This window comes from Tachysurus vachellii, chromosome 19, assembly GCF_030014155.1.
Source record: "Tachysurus vachellii isolate PV-2020 chromosome 19, HZAU_Pvac_v1, whole genome shotgun sequence".
Taxonomy (NCBI): domain Eukaryota; kingdom Metazoa; phylum Chordata; class Actinopteri; order Siluriformes; family Bagridae; genus Tachysurus; species Tachysurus vachellii.
The window spans coordinates 20,611,114-20,634,343 of record NC_083478.1 but is presented as its reverse complement, the minus strand read 5'-3'; the positions used below and the strand labels follow the sequence as shown (position 1 = coordinate 20,634,343).

General features: G+C 41.6%; 1 protein-coding gene across 2 annotated transcripts in view; it reads left to right on the top strand.

Annotated features, from left to right (window-relative positions):
• Positions 1-2,066: 2,066 nt before the first annotated feature.
• Positions 2,067-23,230, top strand: part of LOC132862755 (V-set and transmembrane domain-containing protein 2-like protein) — a 40,991-nt gene continuing 19,827 nt past the window's right edge. For both annotated transcript variants that reach the window (XM_060894973.1, XM_060894972.1), the window contains exon 1: positions 2,067-2,348. In XM_060894973.1, the coding sequence (XP_060750956.1) occupies positions 2,237-2,348 (112 nt within the window). In that variant the 5' untranslated portion in view covers positions 2,067-2,236. The remainder of the gene's footprint in view (positions 2,349-23,230) is intronic.

Below are 23,230 nucleotides of genomic sequence, written 5' to 3'. Positions count from 1 at the left end.
TCTCTCTCTCTCTCTCTCTATTCCTCTTTCTCTCATTCACTCTCCCTGTTTGTTGGAGGTGAAACATTTAACAGTTAGCGCAACATCTGAACGGTTGAAGGTCACTGGCTTGTAAATGCAGCCAGATTTTTCTTAACGCTGTCTTTTGGGATCCTCTGGTAATGTGGTACTCCAGAAATCTGAGTGTGTCTGAAACATCTGACTAATCCCCACTCTACCTGGTGCAGGACGGTTTCCTGTGGGTGGAGTCACGCTCTTCGCCATATCCCTGGTTTGATGTCAGTCTGCAGGATGAGCTTATCATACCTCAAGAAGTTTCTCCCAGACTTGTTTCGATCGGTTCTTGGTTTCTGTGATTTGTTTAGTTTCGTTCTGTACCTATGAACGGATCAAATTTACAATTTTTTTTTATATTAACTAAAACTCCATCGCTGTGGAATGTAAAAGAGGACGTACAGTTATGGGAAAATAATCCACTTCAGGAGGAACAGTAATTAGTTTCCTGTAACAGTGTGACTCTGTGTAACTCCGTGTCTAACTGCTTCCTGTTTATCTTTTCATCCCAGTGTGTATTCTGTAAAAAGCCTTAACTTTAATTGTTTAATGCAGAACATTCTGGTTCCAAATGATGATTTTGTTTGTGTGTGTGTGTGTGTGTGTGTGTGTGTGTGTGTGTGTGCTATATAAAGTGAGAAGAGAAGAGCTTCAGACTGAACCAATGGGACAAGAAACCCATCTGTTGCTTCCAACAGGAAAGCGGTGTACGTCTTAGTGTTTACACTCGAGCCTGACTGGTATCGATGGCCCTCAGGCAAAGCACCAGATTCCAAATGCAAATGAGCGTTAAATACAGAGAGAGAGAGAGAGAGAGAGAGAGAGAGAGAGAGAGAGAGAGAAAAGGAGGATGCCAGTCACATCCCTCTGGTGTCTCGGTGCTTGTGTTGGCACAGCAGGCCTGGGGTCACCTCTTCACGAGGAGGAAACATCTGCTCCACTTGCTCCTCTTCATTCCAAACTGCACCTGTAATAAGACGAGCCCTAATCTGCATATTAAATTGGCAGGAAGTTGTGTGACTCATATCGGTGATTATGATGACAGCGACGGTGCTCCGGCTGTAATTTCACACCTCAGAGGTGCTGGAATAATTGCCTTTTCCGCCTGGCTGACTTGTAGTTCTTTGTGCAGCTAAATTGAAACAAAACGCAGACCAAAAGGACGAGTTAAAATTTCATCTCGGTTTGTTTTATGTTTTTATTTGACCACTGAGCACGTGCTCCGGGATAACCCACGTGACCCAAGTGACTTATGGCATGTACACCTTAATACAGACATTGTTTCTATCTATCTATCTATCTATCTATCTATCTATCTATCTATCTATCTATTTAAGAAGATAGCCAGGAAACATCAATATGATAATAACAACTAATATTTATTCATTTATTTAGCATAAGGAGCAATTTAGATAGATAGATAGATAGATAGATAGATAGATAGATAGATAGATAGATAGATACTGATTAGCATTATTTTGTCATGCATTTGTCTATTGATTAATTGATACATTAGTTGATTACTGAATTCACATGATATTGAAATAACAATATTTTATTCTGTCCATCCATCTGTTCTATAAAGCTTATCATACACAGGGTCACATGGAACCTGGAGTCCGGGGACTCGGTCAAAAGGCACACACACATACACACACACATACACACACACATACACACACACATACACACACACATACACACACACATACACACACACACATAACATTTCTTTGCTCTTAATGTTAGTCTAATGTGTTATAACGCTGTAACAATTTATCAATTTAATTATCTATCTATCTATCTATCTATCTATCTATCTATCTATCTATCTATCTATCTATTAAATCCCTATATTATCATGTCAGTACAGTAGATTGACAGACAGATAGACTTAGTGTTGAATATCTAAGAAGAGATCACTCCGCCTCACTCCGCCTCACTCTGCTGTATCCCTCCGCGGCGCGCGTTAGTCCGTGTCTCAGGCTCAGAGTGCAGTAACGGAGGAGCGACGGAGAGACTGCAACACACAGCTCTCTCTCTCTCTCTCTCTCTCTCTCTCTCTCTCTCTCCCCCATCATCACACCGGCACCACAGTACCTCGTTTCCCGGGTGTGGATCTATCCCTGGCTCACGGTTTGGCCGTGAATGCGAGGCGGTCGGTTCCTCTAGCAGAGGCGACATGAGCGCGTTCCGGCTCCTGCTGCGGAGTTTCCACTGTGTGGGACTCTACATCCAACTTAGTGGCTCTTTGTCATCATCCGCCCAGGTGGAGAACCGCATCTCCAGCAACGGTGAGCTATTCACACACACACACACACACACACACACACACACACATAGACACACACACACACACATAGACACACACACACACACACACACACAAACACACATAGACACTCACACACACAATCACAACCACACACACACACACACACACACATAGACACACACACACACACACACACACACACAAACACACATAGACACTCACACACACAATCACAACCACACACACACACACACACACACACACACACACATACACACACTCACACACACACACACACACACACACACACACACACACACACACACACACACACACAGCAGGTAGACTAATGGAAAGCTGCACTTACTAACTAGATGAAGGAATGATATTATTATTATTATTATTATTATTATTATTATTATTATTATTATTATTATATATCCGGTGTGTTTGTAGATGAAATGAAGGTTCACTATAACTGACTTGACTATATTCCTTACTGTGATTAAATCTAAACCTAATTCATTTTTTTATTACTTTAGATTTATTATATATACAATTATTTTGTTTTACAGGATATGTATGTGTATGATCTATAGTATAGTGTGTGTACATACATACATATATATATATACTATTATTTATTTGTTTATATTTATTTGTTTACTGCACACTTCCATTTAGTTTGATCTTATCTCTATAATATTAATTAACATTTCGCTTTATCTGATATGAGTGACTCATTTAACGGGATGGTACTGATCCGATACGGCAACAAACAGTGCATCGGATATCAGAGAAAACATTCTGAATATCGGATCATGTGACATATAAAAGGCTGAAACTGGACTTAAATGTGTCTGAACTGGAAATGTTTCCATATAAAGAGTCTTTACTGAGTTGATTATATTTATGATTCTCGTTATCTTTTTTTGTGTGAAAAGGTTTAACGGTGAAGGTCTAGCTATCATCTCTCTGAAATGTAAATAAATAACATAATAATTATATAATAATAATAATAATAATATATATTATTAAGCTTTGTTTTTATATATAAATTAATTATATATATATATATATATATATATATATATATATATATATATATATATATATAGTCTTTTTTATTTATTTATTTATTTATTTATTTATTTATTTACAAATTCATCAAGAGATCAATGCCTTTAAGCCTTTTATATATAATACGTAGTTCAAAGGTTTTTCTTCTTAAATTATTTAAACTCTGCACTCTATAAAATGAGTACTGAACAGTACCTTTCCCCGTCACCGGGTTTGGAAGACTTACGGGTTCGTCTCTTGTGCCTTCGGTGTTTATCTAGTGAAGTTTATCTTTAAATAATTACACTGAAAGCTAATTAAAGGGGCGTCAGTGAGTCTTAAGGTACTCTTAATGTGCTGCAGATCAGTTTTAAAGGTCCACTGCATTTAAACTACCACATGCAAGATATATTCTTATTTATTTATTTATTTGTTTGTTTGTTTGTTTGTTTGTTTGTTTGTCTCAAACTTTATGATTTTGAGCTGACCTTTATTTAATGATTTTTTTTTATAAATTGAGGCACTGAGTGAGTCACAGGACTTTCGGTGCCTCTAAATTAATTCAGGACTGAAGGAGTCGGTTCAGAACTCTAGACTATAGATTCTTCTATATTTTGACTGTAATGCAGTATTTTAAGAATTAAAACAAGAATGTAAGAGATAACTCAGGATTGTAAGGGTTCACTCAGGGCTGTAAGGGTTCACTCAGGAGTGTAAGGGTTCACTCAGGAGTGTAAGGGTTAATTCAGGAGTGTAAGGGTTCACTCAGGAGTGTAAGGGTTAATTCAGGAGTGTAAGGGTTCACTCAGGAGTGTAAGGGTTCACTCAGGAGTGTAAGGGTTCACTCAGGGCTGTAAGGGTTCACTCAGGAGTGTAAGGGTTCACTCAGGGCTGTAAGGGTTCACTCAGGAGTGTAAGGGTTCACTCAGGGCTGTAAGGGTTCACTCAGGAGTGTAAGGGTTAATTCAGGGCTGTAAGGGTTAATTCAGGAGTGTAAGGGTTCACTCAGGAGTGTAAGGGTTCACTCAGGGCTGTAAGGGTTCACTCAGGGCTGTAAGGGTTAATTCAGGAGTGTAAGGGTTCACTCAGGAGTGTAAGGGTTCACTCAGGAGTGTAAGGGTTAATTCAGGACTGTAAGGGTTCACTCAGGGCTGTAAGGGTTCACTCAGGAGTGTAAGGGTTAATTCAGGACTGTAAGGGTTCACTCAGGAGTGTAAGGGTTAATTCAGGAGTGTAAGGGTTCACTCAGGAGTGTAAGGGTTCACTCAGGAGTGTAATCGTTAATTCAGGACTGTAAGGGTTCACTCAGGAGTGTAAGGGTTAATTCAGGACTGTAAGGGTTCACTCAGGAGTGTAAGGGTTAATTCAGGACTGTAAGGGTTAATTCAGGACTGTAAGGGTTCATTCGGGACTGTAAGGGTTCACTCAGGTGTGTAAGGGTTAATTCAGGACTGTAAGGGTTCACTCAGGAGTGTAAGGGTTAATTCAGGACTGTAAGGGTTCACTCAGGAGTGTAAGGGTTCACTCAGGACTGTAAGGGTTAATTCAGGACTGTAAGGGTTCATTCGGGACTGTAAGGGTTCACTCAGGAGTGTAAGGGTTAATTCAGGACAGCACAAGTGAACTGAGGACTTCAGGAATGCAGTTAGGACTCGGTTAGTGCCGGTTAATTTCAGGACTGAAAGAGTGAATACAACACTGTAGGAGTTAATCCCAGAGTATTGGAGATAATTAGGTACTTTAGGAGTTCAGTACTGTAAGAGTTCATTCAGGAGTGTGAGTTTGGATTCAGGAGTGTTGGAGATTTTGCTATGTTGTTTTCAGGTTATTAAAGTTTTAATCCCAAATCCACACGGACCTGCTAATTGCTTCCTGTGCTCGAAGGATCTAAATATTATTGTGGATGAAAAAACAAGCGTGAAAGTGAACGATTCTAACGAGCCACATGTGATTATGGGAATATTGCATCCCTCGATGTCACTGCTGATTTCTCAGAGGAGCCAGGGAGATTCATGTTGTGTGTGTGTGTGTGTGTGTGTGTGTGTGTGTGTGTGTTCACTGCATCTATAAAACCTCTGCAGTTGTTTGGGAAGATAACACAGGAAATGTCTGAGGCTGTGCTCCAATAGTGCTCTTAATGCTCCCTTGATGATTCGCTGTCTGCGTCTTCACTCTGATTGGTTGGATCCCTGCCACCATTTTAAGTGCTGCTCTATTATTTAATCAGATCAAAAGAATTTGTTAGATGAGCCCTCCGAGGGCTGAAGGTGTGGACTGTCAGAAGTTACCCCGAATGCCTTGCAATCGGATACCTTTTACTTTTCAATAAAACCGACGCGATGTTCTTGTTGGTGTCAGATCCACTTACGTCAAGTAAAAGGGGCGTGGCCTTTGTTTCTGTCAATCCTGTTCTAGGAGGCGGAGTCTTTTAATGACTTCTTTAAAGATTTTTTTTGTTCTGATGTTTGTAGATTAATTGAAGGAGCTGAGAGGGATCGTCGTCATTACAGAGTCACGTGGCCTCGAGATTAGACCAGATTTTAGACCTAAGAATTTATTATTCATTATCAGCTGTTTTAAAATCTCTTTTCTTCGGTTTAACTCTTCTAAAAAAAAGAGTATCGGATTTTCTCAGGAGAGAAGAAACACACCGCCGTCAGTCATTAATCATCATATAAACCATATAAATCCCTGACTTTAGCCTGAGGTTTTAATCCAGCTCAGATGTCCCGGTTGTTGTTGAGTGTTGAGTGTTGAGTGTTGAGTATGTCACCTAACTCTATAAAGCAGAAATAGAAAGCCGCTTCGCGACACCTGCTTGTTTTGGCTCGGCCATATTTAGACTCTCGACGTGCTCGTTCCCCTCCAGTGATTTTTCTCTAATGGCTTTCTCGATTTCTCAGCTCTCAGTAATATCACGCAGCGCAGATCAATGCCATCACCTTTTATATTCCGTAGGGAATCAAAGTAACTAGCTCTATTTAATATGAAAAAAATTGTGCTTTTCCTCTCTTAATAACGCACAGGAGTGAAAAGCGTATTGTTTTGTTGAAGCTTGTGGCCAACTGGGAAGTTAATCGACCCGCAGGGAAGGTTTTTACAAAATGTCTTTTGGGATAAAGGCACACAACATGTTACGTCAGGCTTTGAAAAGATCCTGACGCGACCCACGCGGCTGTTTTCTGGTAGCTGTATGAGAACGTTGCGCAACACACAACAATTATTGTAAACGCTTTAAACCTTTATTTGTGTGTCGTTGTCAGTTCACTTTAATTCACTTTAATTCAATTCCAGATGAACGATCCGGATTTGAGAGTGGTGATGAAGAACTGTAATTCAGTTTGATTAGTTTTTATTTATATAGCTCTGTTTGTATATAAGTGTGTATCCAGTGTGTGTGTGTGTGTGTCTCAGAGGTGGAAGTAAGTCGCACATGTGCAAGTCACAAATAAGTCTCAAGTCATGAATGTCAAGTCAAAGTCTCTAGAGTCTTTTTTTAATAGTTGTCAAGCAATTCTTAAGTCTCAAATTTGTGACTTAAGTCTGACTCGAGTCAAGTCGAGTCCCCCATCTCTGAGTCATTTAACTCAAGTCTGAGTCAAGTCTCAAGTCATGAATGTCAAGTCGAGTCTTTTTTTAATATTTGTGAAGCAAGTCTCAAGTCTCAAATGTGCGACTCGAGTCAAGTCACATGACTCGAGTCCCTTAACTCCGGTGTGTGTTTACAGTATATGTCCCGGAATTTTATTTCTAAACTGTAAGAGAAACGAACGACGAATAAACGTTCATTAAAAAAACGCCTCGGTCCTGCATGTGCTAATGCTTTGAGATTAGCCTGAGACCAAACTAGCAAGGCAACAAAAACAAGAACCGAAAACTGTGTAAATGTGTGTGCAGTATGCAGCGCTGCAGTCTTTCACATCATCAATTCCTCCCTCATAATAGCAGGAATGTGAAGAATATGTGGGAGCGACAGGACCGAGAGTGAGACAAAGTGCTGCTGACAGAATGATAAAGAGGCAGAGCGAGGCTAATGTAACCACCTTAGCAAGCCTTCGCTAGTCAACCAGAATGCAAACTAGATTCAACTAGCATTTCTTTCTTCTGAGAGCTGAAATGATTACATATTGCCTTCACATGTGCTGAATTATTTTGAGTTCCTTAGAGTCAGATAATCAGAGACAGGCTTGAAATGAAATCGTCAAGCTAACGAGCCACTTAAGAAAACGGTGTTATATTTTTCACCGCGTTGTATCGAGACCTCGTGGGTCAGAAGCTTTCACACAGCTTTTCACACAGATTCAAAAGCAGCTACTTTTCTACCGTTTGATTGTTTTTCACTGAGATGTTGGCATAGATTAAGCTTTGTATGCTTTTGTGTGCGTTTGCCTGAGAGAAATAACATCACGTGTTAATATTTGGACATTGTCTTCTAGTCTGCTCCTGAACCGTTTCTTTGTTCTTTTAGCATTTTTGTATTTTTTAATCCACACCAAAAACGACGCAGGAGGAAACCTCAATGAAAGATTTCACATTATTAAACTCATCTACTGATAGAGAAACAGTACGCTAACGCTAAGTTGACGCTGTTAAGCGTTAGCATCGTCTGCATCGTCTCAGCTGATGTAAACGTGTCTCTGATTTTAAACGCCATCCTCGTCACTGATTCATTAAAAATTTTTTTGGTCATTTTTTTTACTCGGTGTGTAAGTGCTCTTCTTTGTTTTGACGATCGCGTTGCGGACATTTTGACAGTCGCGCTTGCTGAATTGTTTAGAACGATGTCAGTTTCTGTGAGAAAACTACACTTAAGTAGAAAGAGTTTAAACTTCTTCTTTAGGCTGACGGACTGTTTTTACCGCTTACTTGCTCCTTACGTACACCGATAAAACAAATCTCTCGGGTTTTCTAACGTCTCTTACGATTGTGTCTTGTCTTATAATGATTTGCACCCAACTGTCTGTCTTTTGTGCCTGTTTTAATGAGATTCCTATCTCGAAGCATTCACCTGTGATAAGTGTGTGTACAAAAACAGACATGATTACAGAATTGATTGCTTTTTAATTCTAGTCTTTATTTGGTCTGTTTCTTTTCTGAAACCCCTGACCAAAAATGATGCAGACAAACAGAAATCACACACCGAAACACTCACAAGCCGGGAAAAGAAACATGGCGGCGAAAAGCTGTTACATGACACCTTGCAACGGTCTGACAACGAGCCATCAGAGTCCCTGAGAGGCAACATGAGCAGTCAGTGGCTTTGTTTAGGCTTTACACACTGTTTCGGTCAGCTCTAATGTTGTGTATTAATAATATGTGTGTGAATTAGTTCTGAGTGAAGTATAAAAAGTGTAATATGACATTGTAGAAGGAAGCATGAGTTTGCTGGAGCTCAACCAATCAGAGTGTAGCATTTAGTCACATGATGGGCAATTTCAATTGGTTTCATGTCAATTAAGAAAATAATTGACATACAAATGAAGGAGGCATGACAATTATTCTGTCAGTAGAGGAGGCGTGGTCTCTGACTTTTAGTCTGAGTGAAGGGGGTGTGGCTTAAGTGACTTAGTCTGATAGAAGGAGGCGTGGCCTGTGAATGCTCATCAGTCACAAAGATGGCGTGTTCTCTGTGCTTATTATTCGGAAAGGAAGAGGCGAGGCTTTAGTGCTTGTCAGTCTCGGAGAAGGAGGCGTGGTTTTTCACACTTCCAATCGTAACACTCTTATGATACTGTACTGAAAATATGAAATAAAAGCTCAGGATCTTATCAAATCGAATTGTTTGCTGCATCAGATGAATCTTTCTTACTTTAGATTATTGATCATGTATTAAGATACACATTTTATCATCTCAGAAGAAGTAATACACACCCACGTTTTACACGCCCACCTGAAGCGTGTCGCTGTATCAGTGTTTCACTGCTTCCTCAATTATAGAACTGATGACAAATGATTTGAGAAGAAATGAAACCCAGCAGAATTTTTATTAAACACACTGCAACAAAATAATTGTAAATACTTCCAAAATACTCCCACGTTCTGCTTTATGTTAGTACACACTGGTTGTGGAAAGTCAGGAACACCAGACAAGCGATTAAACGGCAAAATCGTGTTCTCTGGATCATCCCATTTCTCTTCTCTTTTCTCTGGAGAGATGGAATGCTTTTCACTTCAGAAGCCAAATCTCAAGTAGCTGGGTCAAGCATTAGACAGCCAGTTCTCCCTCGTCTCTCACTGTTTTTATCTCCCTCCATCCCTCGCTCGGCAGGCCGCCCATCTTGAAGTGCTCCTGTGGAGAGCTTGTGCCTCCGAGCGCTTCTGATCTGCACTTGGCATTTTCTATTTCACGTCATGGTGCGTTTGGGAAAGAGGACGACACAATCGTGCTCAAAGATGGTAAAGAGTCTTTATTCCGAGTTGATAAAGAGTCTGAGGACCATATGGACTCCACACTTTGGTTCATTATCTATTGGATTTGTTTCAGGGTGGATATAAATATAGTCTCTTCTCTTCTGTTTGTCTCTGCTCTGTGGCATCCTGTCATGGCTGCTTTCTCTTCACAAGTCCACCATCTTCTCTTAATGTGGAAGAGACATAAATACACACACGGAGGCGGACTGATCTTCTGAAGAGCCTTGAGAGCTCCATCCCAGCAGCTTATCTCACTTTAGACACATTTCAGCCAGCCTTGGCATCCCACTCCTTCTGGGAGGCTCCTGGCAGCCACTTCTGGCAAGGAAGAGAGAGAAAAAGAGATACAGTGCTGATTCTCCTCCTTTCATCCCTCTATAAACATCTCTCGCTCCGTCTCTCTGCCTCCGAGACCGAACCACGCTGTCTCACCCCCTCTCCTCACCCATTTGTTGTTTACCTCCGAGCTCAGAAACCTCAGGAAATCCAGAATGCACTGGGAACAAGAGGGGATTCTTTTGTGTTGGTGTTGGCTAATTAGGCCATGTGGTGTCTTTTCGAGGACGGTAATGAAGATGCGCACAGCACACAGCTCTTCATATCTACTGAGTCACCTCACTGTAATGTGCTGTAATGTACTGACAGCACTGACCATGCTAACACATTCTTCTTTCTCTCTCTCTGCTACTCACACATGTATTATGAAATAACGAGCTGGCAGGTTAAGTCAAAATTCACAGCTATCTAGCTAACATGAGCGAACCTGACAGGATTTTTTCCCCCATCTTACTTAGAAGCAGTGATAATCTGCACTAATGTTAATGTTAGCAAGTTAGCAAACATGAGTTAACCTCACTGGATTTCTAAGAAGAGTTTATATTAAATAATGCAAGAAATTTACTACACGCAAGACATGCTAACATACCAAGTGAAAAGTATAAACATTTCTGACTACAAATCCTCAAATATCCTGTCAGAATAACTTGTTTTAGCTAACCTGCTAGCATCAACATTACAGAATATAACCAACTACTTAAAATCCTCCTTTAAATCCTCACATAAATTCCATCAGGTTATATTTGACCTCATGATGCCTAAATGTAGATTATGACCACTTATTAAGGTCTTTAAATCCTCTCAGAATTCCTTATCCTTATAACAATAAGCTTATTGTTGCTAGCCTGCACATTAGCTTGTTTTTAGCCTATTGTAAAGGGTAATAGATTACGTCTATCCAGTTATTTTAATTCCTCTCAGAAACTAGCTCATGCTAGTAATAACTTTTAACATTTATGAATATAAATTAAAATTTGATTAAAAAATTCTGCCGGGGATTTTCATTTAATCTGTCTATAAAACGTTAGAGGTGAAAATTATGAACATTTATGAACGTGACTAAAAATATTCTCAGACATCCTGTCAGGTTAGCAGCACTGACATCGTGCATTCAATTCAGTTTAATTCAATTCAGTTTTATTTAATTCAGTTTTATTTAATTCAATTTTGTTTGTATAGCGCTTTTATTGACAATTGACATTGTCTCAGAGCAGCTTTACAGAACATAAGTATATAGAAATATAGTACAGAAAGTTTAATATTATACAAAAGTTCAAGATTAATATTAGACTTATATTTAAATGTGTTTGTCTTTATCTCTAATAAACAAGCTTGAGGTGACTGAGGTGACTGAGGTGAGGGAAAACTCCCTTAGATGGAAGAGGAAGAAACTTTGAGAGGAACCAGACACAAAAGTGAACCTCATCCTCATTTGGGTGACTCTGGAGAGTGTGATTATAAACTGTTATAAACACCAGAGAGTGTTATTATGAATAATGTCCTTTCTACAGTCAGATACAGTCTGATAATTGTGTATTGATGAGGAGGTTGTTGTCCTGAAAGACCACATGGAGTTGGCATCTTCTCACTGAAGGTCTGAAATCTTAATGAAGTGGAACACAACTGGAGCTGGAACATCTCTGGATGCCTCGGGATGGGTAGAAAAAGAGAAGCCAATGGAGAGGAATTAGCATAGATGCTGTTCATAATATTAACCATCTCTAGATAATAATGTGCATTGTGACTGTTTATAAATATACTGACAGAGAAAACATTGAAAATATTGAAAAAATATCTGGTATTAGAGGCAAATGTAAGAATAATTATGAATACCATTTAAAATCCTGGCAGGTTAACTCATATTAGCTCACAATTTTACCGAATAAATTAATTGTATTGACATTTATAGTCCTTTATAATCCTAGTTAGCTTAGAAAAAAAAAGCTTAGCTCAGTATTAGCTTGGGCTCAAATCTCAGTGCTCCCTGAATGTGACTCTTATTTTTTGGATTGTTTATTTTTTTCTTCCTTTGAGGGGTTTTTGGATGATTGTCCTCACACGCTCACCAACTCCAATAACACCGAGCTCAGAGCATGTAGCATTAAGCAGCATCGTTACGACCTCCTGAGCCTCAAAGCTCTGAGCCGCTGCTGCCAAACACGCTTTAGTCCATCTTGTGTTTCTTGGTCATTCATCAAAGTCCAGTAGAAAAAAAAAATCTTGGGCAACGTGGATGAAAGCTGTTTAGAAATTGCATCTAATTTGAAATCCTTAATGCACTTACAAATTCGAGGGGGAAAAAAAAAATCAGGCTGCATGACTGCGTAATCATCTTTTATAGAACAGCTGTGTCGAGTCCTGGAGATCCGTCTTCCTACGGAGATTAATACTGTCTCAGGGGTCTCCAGCGCACCTGGTCCACCTCCTCGGCTCATCGTCAGGCCCTTCACGAGCGCCATCGGGTGTGTGTTAAAGCAGGCAAACTGTACCGCCAGAGAATTACCAGGACGTAATGCAAGCAACCTTGAACGTTGACCTTTAGCCTGTAACCCTAAATAGTTAATTTCCTGCTATTTTCCCATTCATTCTGTATGTGATGAATATATGAAGTAATGAATGAAACACTGTGGGACATGTTGTTAGAGGAAACTAATCAACAACAGCTACACCGGATAAACCCGTGACTTCCGCAGACTAGCTGGGCTCCTCTGTAGACGTCTGTAATCTCTTCTCAGTCTGTGGTATCATTGATTACAGTATAGTCCTGTGCTGAGTGTCACAGGAGGACACGATAAGCTCTGCTGTGTGTAGATTATGTAAAAGACATATGGTGTAATTAAGAATATAACGACATATAATCACGCCGCAGAACATCGCTGTGCTTTTACTGGTGAGAATTTCAGCTCTTACGGAAAGCTTTAATGAGGACGAGAAGGAAAAGTAGAAGAATGTGAATTTATTAAATCTTTTATGTTAAGTTTGCGGATTGGACCGACAAGAAAAAGAGTTTTTTTTTTGGTATACTGATATTTATATGATACAGTTATCTGAGTGCGTGTGTGTGTGTGTGTGTGTGTGTGTGTGTGAGCTGCTGAAGCATGTCTTCTGGGTTTTGAGGAAATTGAGCTGAAATTCTACTAAAGAAATGAATTTAATTCTAGAAATATTAGGGAACTGCATGTGAAGATTTGAATATGGAACGATTTTAATATTAATATTTAAACTTTAATAAACAATCACAATCTAAATATATGATATTTCACATGTAGCATATTTAGAACTCTATAGCATATATAGAGGCTCTGATATCACGCTGGCCTGTGAGACAGTGACCTTCTCCTCCTTCTCCTCCTCCTCCTCCTCCTGACGTCCCGTTACTAAAGATGGCCAGCAGTTATGGTTATAGCTGTGATATAAAGCTCATGGTCTTTTGTCTCAGCCGTTTTCTCGTCACATTAATCTATAGATTGGGATTTATGAAGCGTTGTGTGTTGGTAATGTCACGTCATATTGTGTGTGTTTGGAGTGGAGAAATGTCTCAATGTGAGCGAGTGTGTCTCGGCATACGGACAGCGGTCGATAGCGCAGCGCTGTGGGCAGGTGTCATAATCAACAAGCCGTGTTTACAGCCTCCCGTACTTTCTAAAGCTCTTTAAGCAGCTTGCTGCAGTGACTCTTTCCACACAGCGTGGCATCGATCGCCACTTGTACAGAAGACGTACAACGCTTAAGTGGCTTCGTACGCAGCAGATCTTGTGGGATCACTGGTTAATGCGAGGTGATGCAAATTCTGGGATGTGCTGCAGGAATTGTCAGGGAGAGTGATGGGAATCTGGAGTAAAGTCACAGTCACAGGGTCTGAAGGAGTCTCCAGTAGGAAGGAGTCTCCAGTGTCAGAGGTGAAGTAGGAACCGAGACCTTCAGTATAAAAGAGTTAGATGCTAACAGACTGTTGGATCAAAAAAAAAAGTGTAAATGGATCAAAAAATTGGTACATGTGATTTAATACTGAAAGTAAAACGCTGTTATTATTGGACACTTCACATCGTGCTGTTGGAGAATTATTGATAATAATGTGGAAAGTGAGGAGTTTAGGAAGAGCGGATTTGGCTTCACGCTGGAGGAGGATTAATTGGAGTACAGAGAGTTTGTGTTAAAGTCTCCAAGACTGCAGACAAATAGGAAGCAAACTATCAAAGACAGCGGTTAATTTCTATCCTTCATAAACGTGTGTGTGTGTGGGTGGGTGTGTGTGTATGTGTGCGTATGTGGGGGTATGTGTTTGTGTGTGTTTGTATGTGTGTGTGGGGTGTGTGTTTGTGTGTGTTTGTGTGTGTATGTGTGTGTGGGGGGGTGTTTGTGTGTGTGTGCATATGTGTGTGTGGGTGGGTGTGTGTGTATGTGTGTGTGTGGGGGGGTGTTTGTGTGTGTTTGTGTGTGTTTGTGTGTGTGTGTGGGGTGTGTGCGTTGGGGGGTGTTTGTGTGTGTATGTGTGTGTGGGGGTGTTTGTGTGTGTGCATATGTGTGTGTGGGGGGGTGTTTGTGTCTGCGTATGTATGTGTGTGTGTGGGGGGTTTGTTTGTGTGTGTGTGGGGTGTTTGTGTGTGTTTGTGTGTGGGGGGGGTGTTTGTGTGTGTTTGTGTGTGTCTGGGGGTGTTTGTGTGTGGGGGGGGTTTGTGTGTGTTTGTGTGTGTGTGGTGAGGTGAGTGTGTGTGTGGTGAGGTGAGTGTGTGTGTGGTTGCTGATTAAACGTGGCACACTTCTATCCTCTGTTATTCTTTAAAGCCCAAACAGTTTGATTACTCCAAACGTCTTTCAGGCTGTTTATTGGGATCTCTATGTGTGTGTATTCTACACTCTCCTCCTCCTCCTCCTCCTCGTCACTCGTCTGGTAGATGATAGTGTGTGTCGTCACTGTGGGTTTTTCTGGCTGATGGATGGAATTTCGGGTCGTTTCTCGGCTGCTTCTTCCGTAGTTCTGATCCATTCAAAATGTTTTACACTGTTAAGGATTTAAGGCTTGAATCTTAATCCCAAACAGAATGACCAGAAATGCTGAAGGAAATCCAACTTCCTGCAATTTCACGTCTTAAATCTTTATGTAAGTGACATGAAGTTGGTTTGGTTGAGAAAAATAAGTCCTGCTGAGCTGCAGTCATGAAATTACTGTGTAAATATGTTGATATGCTAGAGAAAGATGATTCTACAGAGTCCAGATAAACGAATGAACAAATATAAACAAACGAACAAATATATATATATATGTGTGTGTGTGTGTGTGTGTGTGTGTGTGTGTGTGTGTGTGTGTGTGTGTGTGTGTATATAATTTCTTCCTATATTGTATTCAGCTGTGGCTTTTATTTGTGTAGGTGACAAAATTTGAATTTATTTATGCTGCCGTGAGTCTGATTGCTCACACATTGCTTCCACCAGTAACTAGTGTATTGTTTCTATAGTAACAGAAAACGTATTAAATGAAGAAATTTTGATATATTATATATTTTTTTGTTATGAAGGAGTCTCCGGTGTCAGTCATGACGCGCTTCGTTACATTACGTTTCTCAGTTGAATGACAAGCTGAGGTTTTTAATGAGAGAGAGAGAGCGAGACAGAGACACACTCACACACACACTCACACACACACACACTCACACACACACTCACACTCACACACACACACACCCTCTCAAACACCCATAACCTAGAGAGTATGTGAGAGTGTGTGTGTATGTGTGTGAGAGAGAGTGTGTGAGAGTGTGTGTGTGTGTGTGTGTGTGTGTGTGTAAGCAGGGTGAGGTTAATTGCTCTACAGTGTCCTCTGTCATTTCTTACCCAAGTGAACATGAAATGTTGTAATTTGTATCTGGGTGTTTTTGCTCCTCGTGCCTTTTAACACTGTGTGTCTTTATTAATTCTTTAAAGCGGTCGGATGTGTAACGTTGACATGTCAGTAATTTGCTGCTGCATTATGGGTAAATTAGCTGTCTTTCCACATTTGGGGTTTATTTTTGCCGAGCGTTCTATCTTAACCTTCTGATCTTATTCAGTTCATTTCTTTTCTTCCTGTCGTCTGATTTCTCTTCATCTTCCTCCAGCTGTAGATGTGTGCTGATGTGACGGAGCGTGTAGTTAAATACGTGCTAAAAAAAACAAAAACAGCAAGCGTGCTTCAGAAGGAAGGGGCGGAGCTTGTGTCTCCTGCGGTGTTGTTCCGATATCAGCGTTGTAGCTGATAATAAACTGTTTAGCGCTTGTTAGTAGCTGCTGTAGTGTAATTAAGAACAGGAGCTCATTGCGTCACTGACAGTTCACATGAAATGTAACTAGAAATGGATAAAAAGTTACAGCTGAAAAATGTCCTGTGCTGTAAGAGGTGTGAAACATGCAGTGTTGGACTGGACACAGGAAACTAATCAGCACTGTGATAAAGCTTCTGTTAACACTAAGGACATGTTGTGTTTTTTTAGCCATTTTGAGTTTTATATATATATAAAAAAAACCTCTGCTCTTAAAAACGTCACAGCGTTACTGTCATTAAAGTGCTGACACTGTTACTATGGAAACGTTAACACATTAATATAAAGCTGTGATTAGTAGCTGATCTGCTGTTCTAGAAAACTAATCAACACAATTGACCAATCACAATCTAGTATTCAGTCGGTACGGCAAAGCATTGGCTAATTTAGGCGGATCTAAACTTCAGGATTAATACACGGCCGTGTGACTCACTCTCTCTGCTCTCTCTCCACTCTCTCTCCGCTCTCTGCTCTCTCTCCGCTCTCTCTCTGCTCTCTTTACTCTCTCGTTCTCCGCTCTCTCCACTCTCTCTTTCTCCACTCTCTCTGCTCTCTCTTTCTCTGCACTCTCCACTCTCTCTGCTCTCTGCTCTCTCTCCGCTCTCTGCTCTCTCTCCGCTCTCTCTCTGCTCTCTTTACTCTCTCGTTCTCCGCTCTCTCCACTCTCTCTGCTCTCTCTTTCTCCACTCTCTCTGCTCTCTCTTTCTCTGCACTCTCCACTCTCTCCGCTCTCTCTGCTCTCTTTACTCTCTCGTTCTCTGCTCTCTCCACTCTCTCTGCTCTCTCTTTCTCTGCACTCTCCACTCTCTGCTCTCTCTTTCTCCACTTCTCTCTTTCGCTGCACTCTCCACTCTCTCTGCTCTCTCTTTCTCCACTCTCTCTGCTCTCTCTTTCTCCACTCTCTCTGCTCTCTCTTTCTCCACTCTCTCTGCTCTCTCTTTCGCTGCACTCTCCACTCTCTCTGCTCTCTCTTTCTCCACTTCTCTCTTTCTCTCTTTCTCTCCACTCTCTCTGCTCTCTCTTTCTCTGCTCTCTCCACCCTCTCTGCTTTATCCACTCTCTCTTTCTTCACTCTCTCCACTCTCTCCACTCTCTCTGCTTTATCCACTCTCTCTTTCTCCGCTCTCTCCGCTCTCTTCACTCTCTCCGCTCTCTTCTTCTGTTTCCTGTCTCTCCTGTGCCTATTTCCGTCCCTCCTTTATTTAGACACCTTTGACATCTCCAAGCACACCTCCTCCTTCCTCCCACTCTCGTTTCTATCTATTTCTTTGTGTTTTTTTTATTTTTCCTGTCTTTTCTGAAGCCTGGCCCGTGCCTGAGCTTGAGGATCGGCTGGAATGTATTTCAGCTCAGCTGCCACCTGCAGCGCTTAACTCTGACTCTCATGAGGTGACACACAACACCGCTATGATTCATATCCACAGATTCACCGCAGATAAAATAACGCTATAATCTGAAAGAGCAGCAGCACATTCATCATGTTGTGAGGTGTGTGTGTGGGGGTGTGTGTGTGTGTGTGGGTGTGTGTGTGTGTGTGTGGGTGTGTGTGTGTGTGTGTGTGTGTGTGTGTGGGTGTGTGTGTGTGTGTGTGTGTGTGTGTGTGTGTGTGTGTGTGTGTGTGTGTGTGTGTGTGTGTGTGTGTGTGTGTGTGTGTGTGTGTGTGTGTGTGTGTGGGTGTGTGTGTGTGTGGGTGTGGGTGTGTGTGGGTGTATGTGTTGTGTGTGTGTGGGTGTGTGTGGGTGTGTGTGTGGGTGTGTGTGTGTGTGGGTGTGTGTGTGTGCATGTCATCCTACCAAAGCTGCAGCAATCCAAATTTATTATACTCCTTCAGCTCTATTCATTTGGCTCGATTCTCATTATTCTGCTTCTTCATCCTGCTCTAGTCATCAAACCTACTCAGTATATGCTAATTATATAAACTTAGCAACAGAGCTTCATTTAATTTCTGCAAATTTTTTCACCATGTTCTTTAGACTGTAGTTAGTACTAGCTAGTTGCATCACTCACTCACTCATCTTCTACCGCTTATCCGAACTAGCTCGGGTCACGGGGAGCCTGTGGGATCTCAGGCGTCATCGGGCATCAAGGCAGGATACACCCTGGACGGAGTGCCAACCCATCACAGGGCGCACACACACTCTCATTCACTCACACACTCACACACTACGGACAATTTTCCAGAGATGCCAATCAACCTACCATGCATGTCTTTGGACCGGGGGAGGAAACCGGAGTACCCGGAGGAAACCCCCGAGGCACGGGGAGAACATGCAAACTCCACACACACAAGGTGGAGGCGGGAATCGAACCCCCAACCCTGGAGGTGTGAGGAGAACGTGCTAACCACTAAGCCACTGTGCCCCCCTGTAGCATCATATATGTACTATAAATAATCAGATATTTAAATAATTTCCACAAACAAAGGTAAAGTGTACGACAAAGCTTTAGTTCACTATTTCTCTGCTCCAGCATGACAATGTCCCCGTGCACAAAGCCCCGGATCTCCATTAAGACATAGAGTGGAGGTGACTCTGACTCAACCCCACTGAACACGGGACGGACCGGAACCAGAGTCTCCTCAACATCCTGCTATCAGAGTCTGATCTCAGCACCTAGCTGAATGAACACAAATCCACACACCTCAGACGCAACATCTAGTGGGAAACCTTCCAGTAGAGAAGAGAAGAAAAGAGAAGAGAAGAAAAGAGAGGAGAAATATAGAGAACAAAAGAGAAGTAAAGTGAAGAATAAATCTGGAGTGAGATGTTCAACATGTGGGTGTAATTGTCGGGGTGCACAAACTTGTGAACATATGGTGTATATATTGCAAAGACTAGTAGAGGGAAAGACGGATTATGGAGTGGATTAGAAAAGCTGAGAAAACCAAAGTTGTTAGTTTGGGGCTGGAGATTTGGCCAAAAACCCGACAGACTCATCTGATGTCTTCATCGATGTTCCTCCTGAAACCAGGTAAATGTTCCAGATGAGTTAGACTTCACTCCAGATGAGTTAGACTTCACTCCAGATGAGTTAGACTTCACTCCAGATGAGTTAGACTTCACTCCAGATGAGTTAGACTTCACTCCAGATGTGCGTCTGCTGTGCTCCGACCCGTTTACTCCGTTCTGTCCACATTAACGTCGTCTTTTCTCTTCCACTTCCCCGAGGCTCTTTCGCTCCACCCGGATGCTGGAACCCGTGTGTTTGTTCTCGCTCTCGCCGTGTCCCCATCTGCAGCTCTCAAAATGGGATCCTGTACGACGGCCCACCTCCGGTTTCCAGGGGCAACAGTGACACTCGGCTCGTGTGTTATATTAAGTATTCATGGCAGCAGGAGAGAGGAGGTTGGAGATGTTTGTGAAAATTTCAAGTGCTGCCCTTCCTGTCACGCTCGACGGCGCTCGACGCTCGACAGACAGTCAGCGGCGCTTACGGAGAGTGAGAGGCCAAAAATAATAATCACAGATAAAGCGCGTTAAATTTATTCCCCAACAGAGTTAATCAGGATGCAGTCACATCTGTGGAGTCTGTGGAGCTTTACTGTCGTCCCCATGAGCTTTGATCCTGAAGGTTTCACCGTTAGATTCGAGTGTTTTACATACTGATTAGCTCATATATTCACTGGAACGTACTGACGCACACTCAGCACTCAGCACTCAGACATGCGCTGTTACATGCATGGATCATATTTATACCCTGAGCTTTGACTCAAAATATTTCTAAACGCTGGATGTAGAAGAGATTTAGCTTTTTACTGTTGATCTGAAAACAAAACACCTACAGATCAGTTGGGTGAAGAAAGAGAGAGAATGATCAGGATGGATTGCCTGATGATGATGATTATATTGATGATGATGATGATGATGATGATGATGGTGATGACGATGAAGAGGACTATGGTGATTGTGATGATGACGATGATGATAAAAATGATGATGGTGATGATAATAGTGATGATGAAGATGATGATAATGATGATGATAATAGTGATGATGGTCATGATGATTATGGTGATGATGATGGTGATTATGAAGATGATGGTCATGATGATGATGATGATGGTGATAGTGATGATGAAGATGATGATAATGGTGATGATGGTCATGATGATTATGGTGATGATGACGTATTATGATAATGATGATGATGATGATGATAGTGATGATGATGATAATGGTCATGATGATGATGGTGATGATCATGGATTATGATGATGATGATGATGGTGATGATGATGATGATAATGATGATGATAATGGTGATGATGGTCATGATGATGATGATGGTGATGATTATGATGATGATGATGATGATGGTGATTATGAAGATGATGATGGTCATGATGATGATGATGGTGATGATGATGATAGTGATGATGAAGATGATGATAATGTGATGATGAAGATGATGGTCATGATGATGATGGTGATGATGATGGATTATGATGATGATGATTATTATGAAGATGATGATGATGATGGTCATGATGATGATGATGATGATGATGGTGATGATGATGAAGATGATGATAATGTGATGATGAAGATGATGGTCATGATGATGATGGTGATGATGATGGATTATGATGATGATGATTATTATGAAGATGATGATGATGATGGTCATGATGATGATGATGATGATGATGGTGATGATGATGAAGATGATGATAATGTGATGATGAAGATGATGGTCATGATGATGATGGTGATGATGGATTATGATGATGATGATGGTCATTATGAAGAAGATGATGATGGTACTGATGATGGTGATGGTGGCTTGGTGGTGAGCATGTTTCCCTCACAGCGTTAAGGTTGTGATTCCTGGTTCCTGTGTCTGTTATTTAAAGCTCTCTGTGTGCTTCAGGGGTTTCCTCTGGGTTTCCTCCCTATGTGTTATAGGATGATTAGTTTCTCTACATTTACTGTAGTGTGTGTGAGTGTGTGTGATTGTCCTCTGGGATAGACTACAGGATCATGTATAGGTTAAGCAAAATGGATGATGATGATGATGATGATGATGATGATGATGATGATCCTCAGCTTTGTTTTTGTCCCTGTAGATAAAAAAGGCTGGTGATAGAATAAGTGTAGGTTTTTACAGTTGCGGTAATGTGAGTTTAAAGCTACGTTCTACTGTTCAGTCCCTGCATATTCAAGTCACCTGTAGGCATCCCCGCTACTGGTTGCCATAGTAACAAGGTTCATCAGCATCTCACATCAATAATTAGAATCTGTGTGTGATGTCATAGCGCACTGCTGTGTATGCTGGGTAAAATTCCAGCACCCCAAAGCGAGTGTGGAACTGAACCCCACAGCATTCGGATCACGCAGCCGGTCTGAGGAGAATCTCAGCTCACAGCAGAACGTGAAGTCGTCGCAGTGTCACTCGTGAGTGTGAACATGAAGTTGCAGTCAGTTTCATCCTCACCGTTAACGTCCTGACGAACACATTTACTCAAACGTGTAAAGATTGGACAGGTAACGCTCCTGATCCTGGATCTTACTTTTTAAATAATAAATATGGAGTGTTTAAATAATAAATATGGAGGCACGAGTGAGAGGGCGAGGGAGAAGACAGGCATGTTGACAGACCTCAGAATCGCTCTACTTCAGGCCTTCTTTTGTTTGAGTTGTCAAGTGGTCCATTTCCTCTCCCTCTGTCTCTCCCTCTCGCTCTCTCTCTCTGTCTCTCTCTCTCTCTCTCTCTCTCTCTCTCTCTGTCTCTCTCTCTCTCTCTCTCTCTCTCTCCTGGCCTTTCTTGAAGGCTCGATTGAGTTCAAACTGAAGGCCAGCGCTCAGACATATGCTCTGTTTGCGCAGCCCAGGATGATCCTTTGCTTAGGGATTGTTCACACACTTGTACTCAGCATCGTCCTTGGAAAGTTGGCTGGTCATGTTTTAACACCAGGGCTTGCTCTCTCTCTCTCTCTCTCTCTCTCTCTCTCTCTCTCTCATCCTCTTTCTTTCTCGAATGGGCGTTTCCTGAAATTCTATATCTAGCTCCATTTTTAGTATTTTAGTACAAAAGAGATAGGATAAGATTCTTCTGCTCTCTCTCTCTCTCTTTCTGCCTCTCTCTTTCTTTCTCTCTCTCGCTCTCTCTCTTTCTCTCTCGCTCTTTCTCTCGCTCTCTCTCTCTCACTCTCTCTCTCTCTCGCTCGCTCTCTCTTTCTCTCTCCCTTTCTCTCTCTCTTTCTCTCACTCTCTCTTGCTCTCTCTCTCTCTCTTTCTCTCACTCTCTCTCTCTCTCTCTTGCTCTCTCTCTCTTTCTCTCACTCTCTCTCTCTCTCTCTCTTTCTCTCTCTCGCTCTCTCTCTCTTTCTCTCTCTCTCTTTCTCTCTCTCTCTCTCTGTTTCTCTCTCTCTCACTCTCTCTCTCTCGGCTATTGTGAACCCACAGCTCTCTGATTTGATCGACTGATTTTGCTTTCACTGAAAACGCAGCTTGTCCGATCATATCTCATAGAAATAATGATGTCTCCTTTCTCATATCACTTACAAAGTCCTTTGAGGCCTCCAATTACAATACGATGGCGCTACAATAATTACACTCTCCGCTCTTTCTGCTGCTCGCTGACGGAGAGAGAGAGAGAGAGAGAGAGAGAGAGAGAGAGAGAGGAGTGGAGGCTCTGCGAATGTGTGGGGTTTGATATGAATGCAGGCTGCTCGTACACCCCATTTTAATCACACACCTGTTGTTAAGGTTCACTCTCTCATCTCTTTCGAAGGGGTTTCAGGCTCCGTAACCGAGCCGACACCAGGCCGCCTTTTGATCCTCCCTCCTTCAGCACACCT